The sequence below is a fragment of the Homarus americanus genome, unplaced genomic scaffold, assembly GCF_018991925.1.
Source record: "Homarus americanus isolate GMGI-L3 unplaced genomic scaffold, GMGI_Hamer_2.0 scaffold4896, whole genome shotgun sequence".
NCBI classification, from domain to species: domain Eukaryota; kingdom Metazoa; phylum Arthropoda; class Malacostraca; order Decapoda; family Nephropidae; genus Homarus; species Homarus americanus.
Window position 1 is genome coordinate 238,237 of NW_024749657.1, and position 14,647 is coordinate 252,883.

The window sequence follows — 14,647 nt, forward strand, 5'->3', positions numbered from 1 at the left end:
ATAATAAAAACTAATGTGTTGACATGGTAAAGTTAATCTATATTCATGAGAAACTACACAGAATATACTTACAGTACACACATACATTTATTGTCGTTCATTTGCAACAATTGTGAAATATACCATCTTATAGAACTGAAAAAGACATTTATTTAGGACTTTGCCATCATGAGGATTTTATACGATGGAGTAATTGCCATTGTTGTCGGACAATTATGGTGGAGGAACTTCAGGAAAATATATCGTTTATAATTTAATTTAAAAAAAATTACTCTCGTTGGGGTGACGTTGCTTGATGGACCATTTGAAAGTTGCATGTGAATGTGATCTGTTTTGAAATTGTAAAAAAATTGTAAGAGTGAGTCAGTTTAGTTTTCCATAAAATACCAACTGACTAGTGGACCAAACACAAGGGATTTAGCATAAATGTTATAAGAAGTCCCTGCCTCCTAAAACAATACCCAAAGATGGTTCTACATACCCACTGAATAAGTCACATTCCCTATACAGTTACAAATAACACTATCTTCATTAAGCAACACATTTCCTCACCTGGCTACTAAGAGTTCTGGATACTGGGGTGACCAATCCATGCAAGTGATGCAACGATTACGTGACCACCTTTCATCAAAGAACCAACGATTCAAGGATAATTTCACTCCTCCGTTCTCATTTCTAAAAGATAAATGTGAATTAGTTTTCTAGGAGTTTAAGGAAGAAATAATAATACTGTAGTAATAATATCAATAATAAATAAATAATAAAAATGTTAATGCACTTTTGAGTTAATTGCCTTTCAGTGCTACATTTTCCATAGAATGATAAAATATAAATAAATAAAATAAATAAAGAAAACAAATTAATAAATCAAATCAAATAGTAACAGGATGAATAGAAACTAATGTTATACAGCAACAGTACTCTTACCACCCACTGCCTCACATGGTAACAGCATTGAGAGGTTGTAACAAAAATCTCCAGAGAAAAATAAGAAATCAGATATATCACACATACAAAATTATGGGAATATTTTCTATCCAACCATAAAATAGCAGTACGGTATAGTACATACGCTTCACCGTCCTCCTCATAGTCGTGTGAATAATCCACAAAAATGTTGGCATCTTCAGCTAGTGCTCGCTCCATGACACGTGTCGAGCGATCAAAAAAGCTGTGGAATTCTTCTGTCATCATCAACATCTGTTTCTCTTCGTCCGACAACTCACGAGCTGACATACAAAAAAAATAAATAAATAAATAAAAATCGGGAGAAAACTACACCCTAGTCTATGCTGCCACACACCATACTGTATATAACAAACTACAGTTCTCCGAGGTTTGTACAATACAGCTAGGCCCCGACTTACGACTGCTTCGACTTACGACCCGCCGCAGTTGTGGCCATTTGTTTTTCAATTTTTTTTTTTTTCAAATGACACGCATTTTCTATACCGAAACGTTTCTAGTTAATGTAGTCTCCATGTATAATTAGAAAATTATGGGGGCCCCATGTGCATTCGGCTGACTACATTAAAGGTAAGTGCTCAGTCACACTGTATCCATTCCTCATTATTTATTACTTTCACTGTACTGTATCCATTCCTCATTATTTATTACTTTTACTGTACTGTATTTCATTGTAGAATTTTTATTAAAAAAAAAAAAAAAAAATTATACATGTCGGACTTACGACCATTCGGACTAACGACCTGGATTTGGGTCCCTAACCCCGTCGTAAGTCGGGGTCTAGCTGTACGTACAATAAATTTCCCTCTTAATTGGACACAAACACAAATCTGTCTTATACAGTAGTAGAATACCCAAAAATGGCCGAAAAATTATTGATATCAATTAAAAACTGTACTGCACTCTCATCAAATGCTATGGGTAAGATATTACATAAATGAATCATTGCAAATCCAAACCCTGAAATATAATTCTTAAGATTATTTTTTCTTTTACATTAATGACTTTCTAATTATGGTACATAACAAATGGGGCATTCCAGATATTAGTGATTACCTCGACATGTATGCAAAAATCCGTTTTGTGTGGTTAATGTGTCCAGTCTGTATAACAATGAACCATAGCCCTATGATGGTCAAACCTGCATGCCTATTTTAATTGATTTTTACATCATTCTGTTGTAATAGAATCCCCTAAATGGGTTTTTTAGTTACTATTTGGCTGTCCTTAAAAAAAAAGAAAATATCCTGCTACTTTCCATAAAGCAGATAACTTAAATGTTAAAAGTGAACATTCCCCTCAGTTGTTTCCAATCAAATATTCAGATCAAGACTGTATACTACACAGTGAAACCTCTATATAATGGACTACAAGGTATATAGACGTGAAAGTCTGTCATATCGAGGATCCGTTAGAGGTGAAAACCCCGTCTCGGGGATTATATGAAGAGAGGAGTCAGTTATATGGAGGTTTCACAACACTTACGTGGTTGTGGCTTTTCCTCTTCCATCTTCTCTGCTTCTGTAGCCAATGCCGGCTTCACGTCCTGCACGGTCGGCATGCCGGTGGGCAGTATCCCCGGGGGAAGGTGACGGTTGTGACCTCCTCCGTATATAGGGGGAGTATCCAGCATGGTGAGGGAGTTGTCCTCCTCTTCGGCTTGCGGGTCATCATAGGTGAGAACTACATGGTAAATAAGCCTGCACCTACTACTACCAACACTTACTGTACTTTATAACTAAAATGTTTGCAGAAATTATCTATGCAGCATGAAATTTCAGAACTAAATCAAATAAAAACAGCAAAACAGTACAGTGCTCAATCATTTAAAAAGATAAAGAAATCCAGACTACAGTACCAAAGGTCTCAAGTTAATCATCAGTCCCTGTATTACTCGTATAGTACTGTATTAGGAAAATAACTATTGTTCAAGTGATTCTTGAACAGTTAAACTTTTACATGACTTAAGTCTTAAAAATGTATCTTTATCATTTAGTTAAAAAACTATTCAAAAACTTTACTAATTACTATGAGGTATATAGAGAAAATAGTTATGTTTATTATCTTAATATTAATTGCTACATGTGGGATACTGTGCTCGATAAGGAGACAAATTGTGTGCTTTGCCAAAATGGCATTTCTTATAATAGGTGATGAATAGAGAGAATTATTGATATTAAATATGCAATATTGAAAAAAAAGAGAAGTAATATTTAAAAAGAACTTAGAATCCCATAACATTCACTTAAAAACTGAGAAGGTACCAAAGATTTACATGAAATAGTTTAACAATAGAGATCTGAGGGAACTAGAGAGTGAAGATAGAGATTTTTATCCTTATTAAACAAGAGCTGAATTTCTAAATCAAAATTGTGGCAATATAAACTGAAACACTTACATTCCTCTACCACACGTCACACTCGCAAGTGACTGACGTGTTGGGTAACAGTGGCTGTCCACAAGAGGCTACAGGGAGGGGGAGGTTCCTACGCCAAGCAACAAAAACGGCCGCAAAAAGTTAGTGCGTCTCACTAAAACAAGCCACGCAATTCCAGCCATGCTAGAACTGAGCACAGAGGCCTTCCCTGCGAGTCAACACTGCCGGTCTCTCTAAATGAATTATTATAATGCACTTCTCTCTCTTTTAATGGAAAAATAAATACAGGATTGAAGTGAGGAACCCGGGAATATTCTGAGTTATCACCTCCATCCCACACCTTCCTTCCAGGCTAAAGAAATGAGGCTACAATAATGTCAAGGTTATTATCACTTAAGACATTTGTCAACATGTTCTCATAACCTAACATCAAAGTAAAACTTGCTAAAAATGCCTAACTTGCTGATTTTCCCTCCATCACCTTTTAGGGCTTGTAAACCCTTAAAAAATACTCGTATTGTGGGAAATCATACAAGACTCACAGTATATTTGGCAACAAATAACTTTCTTACTTAGATATCAATCATGTAAATAATTAAATAATTAACACATACACAATACAGTAGTAAGAGGAGAGAAACTAGTTTTGTTACAGAATAAAATAAATAAAAAATCTATTTCCATGTCACAAGTGACCAAGAAATAAGTTGAACATGATTGGTTAGCTCTTGCTTAAGATGCACTTGACTGTTAGCAATGTTTGAACCATTGTACTATGAGAGGGGAAGTGGTGGTGAGGGCAAGACTTACAGGGTTCCTTCTGATCTAGTGAAGATGGGTCTCAAATGCCTGACAGCTCATGTCACATTAACTTAGTTCCCTCTAAACTAAGGCATATAAATTCTTGCCTTAGTTGTGATTCTGTGCCACTGTGCTTTCATATCCATAACTCTACATCATCATTAAACTTAAGAGGTAAATACAGGGTAACATAAATTTGTTATTCATATTAGCACTGTTTCAAAGCCTTACCCTCAAAACAAGGGACATGGATTTTGGTGTTACTTTATACTTACTAAAACTTACTAACCAAACATACTGTGAGTCCATCTATTATTGTTAAGTCAGTTATAAAGGCTGAGTACCAGGTTTAAGGCAACAAGTATTTCATTACATTATAGGAAAACATTCTCTGTCTGAACATTCTTAGTACATTATGTCTGTACAGACACAAACCTCATTTTCTTTACCAAATTATATATACAATAGAACTTCAGACTTGAACATCAATATTTCAGACACCCAGAGAAATGTGACCCTGAAGGATGGACTTGGCTATTTTTTAATACTGTGTAAAAAGCAATTTACAGTACATATTTTCAAAACATGGTACTTATAAAAAAAAAAAAAAAAATCCCAATGTAATGATCCTGCACTACAAACTCAAGGTCCATTTAAACAAGTTCACAGAATTAGGATAATTTAGAACATGCCGGGTATTTCACCAATTATTTCTAACACTGATCACTGCACACACACCTGTGGTGGATGAGAGGGGAGCCACAGAGTCAGCCACAGGTGACTAGTGTGGGTCACACAGTGTTGCATCAGCCACAGGGATAGACACCTGGGTAATATGAGGAGACCAGTCATCATAAAGACAGGCTCATAGACAACTGTCCACCAGCATGAGGTTAAGCTTTAAATCATCAAATTATAACTAATAATGCAGGTAACACCAGAGTCATCCAAGGACATCATTGAATATGGTATTGTACAGGGTCGCCACTTCTGCTTAGGGTCCACCTCAGTCTCAAGAGAATAGAAAAGTAAAAAACTATTTTACAGCTTCAGTTAAAACAAAAAGAAGGATAACTACCAATGCACTGTTCTCACATTTTCACTAAAATGTTTCAATGTTTGTGCTACTTAACTGCAAATTCTAATTGTGTATCTCACTGAACACAGTACTGTACAGTGCTGCAGATTTTCTGAAAGTAAGGGGGAAAGCTTCCTATCCTGGAGAAAATATCTGTAATCAGATCCTTAAGAACAGCACAGATTCTGGAACTTCTTTGCCCTATATTAGTCTAAATTACTGATGTTCTACTGTGTGTGTATAGATATATATATATATATATATATATATATATATATATATATATATATATATATATATATATATATATATATATATATATATATATATATATATATATATATATATATATATATACACACACACACACACACAGTTGGGTCTCACATTACGCGGTTAATGTAACCCGGAGGGTACCGCGGAAAGTGAGGAACGCGTAAAGTGAACAACATAACATATGGGATTAATTGAAATGGAGTCCAGGCCGATCCCCAAACTCCACTTTTTGACGACACACAACTATGTTGTAGTAAAAATATTATCTTAACTTTATGATGGCATGCACATACAATTAATAATTAAGAGAAATATCAATAATATTAGGTTTTTTAACACTTACATTAGTAGAAAAGATGGCTGGGCACATGGGGATGGGGGGTTGGTTCCGAGGCAGAGGGCAGATTATTGGCCCTCACCTGTATCACTGGTATCAATTGTATCACTATCCACCACAGAGGCTTGCAGGGCCTCTTTGTTAAACCCCTCAAAGTCCATATAAGTCCATATCCTCACTATAATTATCACTATCACTGACTTGGGCCGGTTGTGGTGGGTGGCGGGTAAAGAACTCGGTAATGTTTTGATGACTGGGCGACCTTGTGCGCACCATTTTCGCGCCTCTTACACAACATGGCGGATGGCGGGAGGTTTGGATCCAAAAATGGCGCGGCTTGCCAGCCGCTCTCCGCGTAATGGGGTTCACGACCGCGGAATGTGAGCATGTTAGGTTCTGGCAAGGCACCGCGTTAACGGTGAAACGCGGAATGCGGGACCACGTAATGTGAGGATTGACTGTGTGTATATGTATATAGATAGATAGATAGATAGATAGATAGATAGATAGATAGATAGATAGATAGATAGATAGATAGATAGATAGATATATATATATATATATATATATATATATATATACATATACATATACATATATACACACATACACAGTATTACCCCGCCTAACGCGGTTTCACTTAACACGTTTTACCATATGCGCGGTGCCTCGCCAGAGCTGAACTTTCACTTAACACGGATTTTGTTTCCACATATACGCGGTGAGTGTCCGGCTCGAGACGCTATTTTTAGATTTGCCCCACCCGCCACCCTGCCTGACTGCCTGTTTTAGCTCATAAAATTCATACAAATTACCCGGCCAGAATATAATTTACATTGCTGGAATTCTTATATTTGGTGATCATTTTGAATATTAACATCATATATTTTGCATTAGACATACAAATTTTAGATAAAATGTTTTCTCTTGAGTAAATATGTTATCTTTTGTGCAAAATATATGACATTTATATTCAAAATATTCCTGGTCTTACAAGGAATCCAGCAATGTCAATTATATTATCCTAACTTTAGTTTGAGGTATTATTTATTACTAAAGTTAAATATTCTGGTTTCCCCACACATCTCCTTGGGACGGTTGGTGGGGGGTGGGGGGGGGAGGGAGGGAGAGGAGGAGGAGGGAGGGAGGGAGGGACCATCTGTTACCCTGTGAAGAATATTTTTTTTTTTTATTAACTGAAGATATTTGTTTTAGCTCATAAAATTCATACAAATTACCCGGTCAGAATATAATTTACATTGCTGGAATTCTTATAATTTGATGATCATTTTGAATATAAACATCATATATTTTGCATTAGACATACAAATTTTAGATAAAATGTTTTCTCTAGTAAATATGTTCTCTTTTGTGCAAAATATATGACATTTATATTCAAAATATTCCTGGTCTTACAAGGAATCCAGCAATGTCAATTATATTATCCTAACTTTAATCTGAGGTATTATTTAATACAAAATGTTAAAATTTATTTTTTTCACCCACTCTTCTCTTGAAGGGAGGAGTGGTGGGGGGGAGGGTTGGGACTGACCGCGCGGTTGGAAGAGGGGGGAGGCAAGGTGGGGTACTTTGATTGACAGATAGTGTCCTGAAGAATATTTTTTTTTTATTAACTGAAGATATTTGTTTTAGCTCATAAAATTCATACAAATTACCCGGCCAGAATATAATTTACATTGCTGGAATTCTTACAATTTGGTGATCATTTTGAATATAAACATCATATATTTTGCATTAGACATACAAATTTTAGATAAAATGTTTTCTCTGAGTAAATATGTTATCTTTTGTGCAAAATATATGACATTTATATTCAAAATATTCCTGGTCTTACAAGGAATCCAGCAATGTCAATTATATTATCCTAACTTTAGTTTGAGGTATTATTTATTAAAATTTAGTGGTTTTCCCCCAAAAATTTCTCAGAGAGGGAAGAGCCAGCAGTGTAGTGTGAGAAGAGGGGGAGGGAGTTGAGTCCATTATTTGAATGGACATTAACTTGGCGACTGTATTTCTCTATTTCTCTTAAGTATTAATTGTGTGCATGTACCATCATAAAATTAAGATGTTATTTTTACTACAACATAGTTATGTGTCTTCAAAAAGTGGAGTTTGGGGGTCGGGCTGGTTTCTATTGGAATTAATCCCATATGTTCTGTTGTTCACTTAACGCGGGACCCTCTGGGTTCTATTGATCGCGTTAAGTGGGGTACAACTGTGTGTGTGTATATATATATATATATATATATATATATATATATATATATATATATATATATATATATATATATATATATATATATATATATATATATATATATATGCTAATAACCACAAGGAAAGAAGAAGCATATACCTAGATCACGCGCACCTACAGTGATTTACTTGATTTTATCAAGATTTATCTTAACCACGTTTTCATTGTGGATTTACATGAAATATATAACTGATATGAAGAAATAGTGAGGTACTTTTAATAATTATAAAAGGGAGGGAGGAAGACATAAGTATTTTAATTTAATATTTCTTGCTCCAAACTTTTGTCAATTAAGGAAAAAAAATCTCTATCACCTCAAGATAAAGTGCAGTATTGAAGACAACGTTACTGTACTATACACCCAAGCCAACATCACCATAGTACTGCATTTAACAACTGCCTGGTCGGCCTCCTTAACCCCCTCAGCCTCGGAGCCTGAGACACATACGTGCATGAAAACTTACACTCAGCCTCAGAGGTTTTTGCCGAAGTCTTTTCTTTTTTTTAGGGCTCATTTCACTACCATGGAATTGTTTTATTAATTGCAATGGGATCTCTTCTGGTGTAAACTTGTCAGAAAAATTGTATGAAACCATAAAAAATTAAAATTTCTTGTATTTTAAGCCACTTTTTTCAAGAAGATGAAAAGTAGGAAAATGTTTAGTAACATCTTGATTTCCATTCACATTTTCCTTGTACAGTATTATGGTGTTCATTGATATGTACTATACAGTATAGCAAAATAAAGAACAAAGCATGTAGAATATCATGGTATATGGAAAAATAATATAACACAAAAACTCATGGAATAATTAAAGGGCCAAGCAGCGCAATGGCCAATGCGACACCACGCGCCACTCACACAGTGACCAAGACCGTACACTGGGAAAGGTGACGAGGCCCACACAAAGAAAACGACGTTTCTCAAATGGCGTCCTAAGTTCAGTCAGTTTCACTGTATAGTTTTTGAGTTATTTGAAAATATAGCCCATTGGCGTCGCAAGGCTGAGCCTAAGTTTTTTGCCTTTTATGCTTGACGCCACAAAGGCGTCATGCGAGGCTGAGAGGGTTTATAATAATTAACAAACTTTCTTACTAATACATTAAATTAATATTAATTTCCTAAAGATTTTTAAAGATTTTTACCTTTAGTGAAACATGATAAGTCATGTCAAAAGATTTACTTAGGATCAAAACTACTGTACTTAAAAACTTGAGGAAATGCATTTTTTAATAAGATTTGATACTAATCGCACTATTAGGAAGAAAATTCTTTTAGTTACTTATTTAATCGCGAAGGCATGGCAAATCTTAATAATTACTTGGCATACTTCATAGCTCATGTTGATATGCTCAAAGGCAGAACTGACACAGTACACCATCATAATACCGTACTGTACTGTACTGTACTGTACTGTACTACTACAACTACTGTACTACCAAATAAAAACAGTATATGACAAGTAAGCATGCACTTCTCTACACACTGACTGACAAGAAGAAGAGAACTGTCAAATACAGCTATGGTGCTAAGGGATGTCCTCATATTACATGGTACAGTATATGATATAAGGATTCTCTCTAAGGGATGTTATCATTGCTTTAGAATCTACTGTACCAAGTTCTGTGCTTTATAATTCACTAATGTTGCACAGGGAAATGAATACTATACTGTAAGCATTATCATTATTCATTAACATTCACCAAAGCGATGATGTCACCGTGTACGTTCCTTCTAGAGTTAGTCACGGAGCAGATCTTAAATTATTTAGCGCCGGCGTTAAAACATACTGCATTGGGTACAGGCTTACGGTTCTGTCCGTACAGGTAGTACAGTCCCTGACTAAGGGACTTAATGAGTTACATCCTACCTGGTTATTATCTGAGGCTTGTCAATGATTTCCCGCCACAACTGCTATATTACAAGTGCACGGTAGTAAAAGCAAATTACAGAACCGTATTTTAATCTGTAGCGCCTCATATACTGCTCTGTTCTGAGGGCTATACCGTACTGTACTTCCCATTCACCGTGGTTAAGCATTACAGCAGTTAACAGGTTCCTGACTTCGTTACACCTTCGTGACTCAACAAGCCCTGGCGTTAGATTATGACATGAGTACAACAATAGTCTGCAATAACCAGTGGTCTAGTCTAGGTTTTACAGTTTGCAGCGTCAGTCACGTCAATTGAGAAAACAAGCAAGGTCAAACAATAGCATCAAGCAGATATAAATAACAAAACCTAGTAAGTAGTATTATAAGACAAGCAATCTGTGGGTGACTCATACTGGTAAGGTTTCACTCTCAGTAAGACTGTAATACATATACGTATGCAAAAATTTCACTTTTCACTCAATCAAAGAAAAAGTTGGTTAGATTTATATTACTTATTGAAGACATCTCTTTCAATACCAGTACAGTAATCAAAGTGGAGAGAGAGAAACCTTCAATTTTTTTGCAATGTCTATCTTTCATACATTCCACAAGGACATTTAAAATAAAAAACACAAAAATATCAAACAAATAAACAGAACAAATAGCAACAGACATTAAAAGCAAAACATATATGAGGAGCAGAGAACAAGAAAGCCAAGCCAGAATCCATGAAATGAGCAGCAGCGGCAGAAGCAGCCAAGAGCATGGGACCTACCTGTGAATTCATCATCCCATTCTAGCGCTGGGTTTAGATTATATTCGTCTGGGAATAGGAGAGAGGGGGGGGGGGAAGAAAAAAGACCAAGTCAGTCTACCTCCATGGTGGGCTGTTAGCGAACATCCTCACACAGCCACATCAGTTCACAAACAAACTCATATATACAGTACTGTACTGAACTATTAAACCTTTCATCAAAACTTTTGTGTTAATCATTATTTACAAACATGGAAAATCAGCAGTACAACAGGATTAAGTGTTAATTTTAGTCTACAATTCTCTCTTGATGCATATCAAACACACACATATTGCAGTGGAAATGATACAAAATAAAAAAAAATTAATTTTTGCCAATGCTGTATTTGAAGGATAACGTGCAAGCTGACAGCACCTCAGCTCTGAACAAAGCCTACATGGACAGAACAAGTGTAATGTTACTTGTTTTCTACAATGATTTTTTTCTTTGCATGCCTCATGCACTATAATAATGAGACTGCAGAAGGCTATCAACGACTTAAGTACACAAGCGACAGCATTCATCAGGATACAGAACCTTATAGATAGCAGTGGACCACTTGTAAATGTTAACAAGCAGAATGAGTTCCATATACCTCTTATATGTGGGGGAATTAATGAGCTACAACTCACTAAACTCAAGTTAATCAATGACAAGCAATCATTAACCCATTTTTTGTTTAACAGCAACTTCATCAATGCATCCATTAACATAAAATAATATAGTAAAAAAAAAAAATAAAAAAAAAAAATAAATAAAATAAATAAATCAAACTACAGCTGTGACAATTCAACCTGTTATGAACTTCTCATTATTTGACACAAGCATTTGTGTTCATTCCTTGACAGCCAAAGCTACATGTTCATGGCTTTAACGCCTCTCTACCTCAACATATGTTATCAAGCAACTAAGCAATACATTGAAAAGAATTAACAATCAAGAAAATTCACAAACCATACTCTTACTTACGCATACTGTGGTATTTAGATCGAATCTGAGCTAAGATTCCATCTCCTAGAATTGGGAAAAAAGAAAAAAAAAACAAATTTAGACCAAGACCTATTCAAACAATCGTTGCGAAAAAATCCAGTGAAACCAAGACTTGTAACTGATTGGGAATTCAAACAAGACAACAGGCCACTACCCCAACTACTAGGAGGCTCGGCTGATATTCTCAAGTCCAGGAAAGAAGCAAAGGTTCTGTATCCATATTGGTTCCTAGTGGTTCCCAAGCTAGTTTTCTGTTGCTATTGGGAAATATTTCCTCCAAAGTAATGGGACACAAGGGTGCAGCAGGCCCAAATTGTGAAAGATTATGAACAAGTTTCTGGATGGTATACTATGAGCGAGTCTCTGGATTATATACTGGTAAGAGCTGCCGCTGACATTTCTAGTGTCTCACACAAGTGTCATAAAAGTCCAGAATTTGGGTGCCTGATCACCGGGACGAAAAACTTGTAATGTGTGTGTGTGTGTGTGTGTTCACCGATCAGTAAACAGACATAACGTATTCCTGCATCGGTGTCTCTTTACAAACGGCACTTTATCTGCAGTTTACCCGTACACAGTCTAGTACATCGTTTAGTCATGCAAAGAATCCAAGGTGACAAAAGAAGCTGGATAATGTGGCACTGAGGCAACAATTAAAAGTGAGAGACGAGGAAGGAGGACTAGTAAGGCAAGAGGCAGAGGTACTCAGGCAACGGATTTGAAAACAAAAATATCAAAACAAATTGTAAAAAGAAACACAACTGGTGGCACACAGATTCACGTATGGCAGGAAATGCTCTCAAAAGTTATTATTGCTGTCGTGTTTCAGCAAACTATACACCAATACAGTACGTAAAAAAAAAAGAAAGGCAAATGGCTCAAAAATTATTTCCGTACACTACAAAAGAAAAAAGCAATACTTTTTTTATTGAAATGGTACGCAGGCAATCAATAACTACACAATAAATTTACACTGACATGGCTATGGAGATGTAAGCCTGGGCTCTACTTGGTTTCAACTATCTAAGGTTGACAGTCTCCATCTGGGATCAATACCTGCCCTAAGGTTCATTGTCCTGATCTCGCCATGGAGAGATAGTATGAACTTTATCGACGAGGTAACTACCGTATAATGACTCAGATGGCTACTCCTTGGTTATCTAAGCATTCAGTTCTATAAGGGAAAAATTGTCAATTCTGTCATGTGTATATGCAACAAATATTTTGGGACATCAGTTAACCAAGAAACAATCTCTTAAATTATCTTTATTTCAAACAGTAGTGCAATTATAATTTATGTACAAGGCAAAAATTTTGCATTAATCCAAAAACACCCAATAACCTTCCATGGTCTTTCAACCTTTTATTTCAAAATATATAATTGCATTTGTGTTAAAAAAATTGGGGAAAAAACAAAAATTCAATTGTAAAAGCAGGCAATAAAAAGAATGATAACATATCCTCAGTTACATCCAATATTTTGCCTTTAAAACTTAATAAGGAATGTCATCAGCCAAGCCAAATTAAAATATAAAATTCTTGCAACATATTGATATATGAAAGGCCAAGTTATGATGTCTCCGAGTCAGTAAGTCGCAAAGGGGAGGAGAAAGGAGGAGGGGGATTATACCAGTCAAAGGCAAAGAAAATGTTTTCACTACATTGGTCAGTTGGTGGTGAGGTTTATAAGTCTAATGAGGTCACAGGGTCCCACATGTACATAATCTGCTAGAAACTAAATAAAACAGAACTCATTAAGCAAGCAGGCACATGAACTGATGATGCACCACAACAAACTCATTTTACATTCTTTAGACAACACTTAGTCCACGAACGACTGCTCAGTGGAGGGCACTCAGGAAGGCACGTGTAAGGCCAGACAAGCAAGGCAGGAAAAGCACCAATCAACACTTGGCATTCAGTAAAGCTAATAATTGCAAACGTTTGGAAACCTTTAAAAACCTCTACAAAATAATATAAAATAAATATGCCATCATGCCCATCAGGACTGTAAAGGAAAACAAAAAAATAATTAAAATGCAACTAGTTACACTCAGCAAGCAAAGAGCTAAAACTAATTTCAAACCAAAAAATAAAAATAAATAAATAACAAATAAATAAAGGGAAAAAAAAACATAAAACAAGGAAGAAAGAAGCTACAGCACAGAGAATGAGCAGAAACTTTGTGTGGTTATAAGGAAGATTTCTTTGGTTTGTTGCTTTTTAGTTATTAATAATTGGGGGAGGGCAGAGTTCCACGTAGAAAACTAACACTTACCGTAATAGTCGAAGGCATGGGCTGGGGTGAGGGAGAAGACGGGGTAAAAGTGAGTATTTTTTCTGATACATCACCTGGCCTTTTGTATTCTAAAATATCTTTTAAGGTTTTTTATCTATTACTAACACTAAAAACACTCCTATGACAAAGAGATATTTACAAAGCATTTTTTTTCTGGTGAGAGCAGGTAAATTCATTTTAACTTAAAAGGATCCAATACTCATAAATATCATGCAAGGATCTCTCTCAATTGTTACACATCTACTGTACTATGACCAGAGAGGAAATTTATGGTTAGTTCTTGTTAGTTTTTAAACAACTGCAACCATGAAATGCATTTCTTGCCCACTGCTTATGTGTGTCTCCAAGTCCTTTATAGACAATTTGTTTACAAGACCAAGCTTCCACTTCTAGTAACATATTTACACCTACAAGAGGAATGATCCAGGTTTAGATACATACTACACATATCACTGCTGTCACATTTCCTTAACACTGAAACAGGAAACATAAATGAGAGGATAATTGAGTGAATTCTTTATGAGGGAAGCTTAAAGAGGAATAACTTAAAATAATTAATGAAACAGGTACAGTACTG

General features: G+C 35.6%; 1 protein-coding gene across 29 annotated transcripts in view; it reads right to left on the reverse strand.

Annotated features, from left to right (window-relative positions):
* Window positions 1-14,647, reverse strand: part of LOC121853526 (cytoplasmic dynein 1 intermediate chain-like) — a 64,599-nt gene that overhangs the window by 12,031 nt on the left and 37,921 nt on the right. For 5 of the 29 annotated variants that reach the window (XM_042347697.1, XM_042347714.1, XM_042347693.1 and 2 more), the window contains 6 exons: window positions 14,050-14,070; window positions 11,751-11,795; window positions 10,763-10,810; window positions 2,452-2,649; window positions 1,073-1,229; window positions 553-675 (listed from right to left, as the gene is read on the reverse strand). In XM_042347697.1, coding sequence (XP_042203631.1) covers window positions 553-675; window positions 1,073-1,229; window positions 2,452-2,649; window positions 10,763-10,810; window positions 11,751-11,795; window positions 14,050-14,070 — 592 coding nt within the window. The remainder of the gene's footprint in view (window positions 1-552; window positions 676-1,072; window positions 1,230-2,451; window positions 2,650-10,762; window positions 10,811-11,750; window positions 11,796-14,049; window positions 14,071-14,647) is intronic. The other 24 variants (XM_042347718.1, XM_042347703.1, XM_042347694.1 and 21 more) reach the window with 14 other exon arrangements.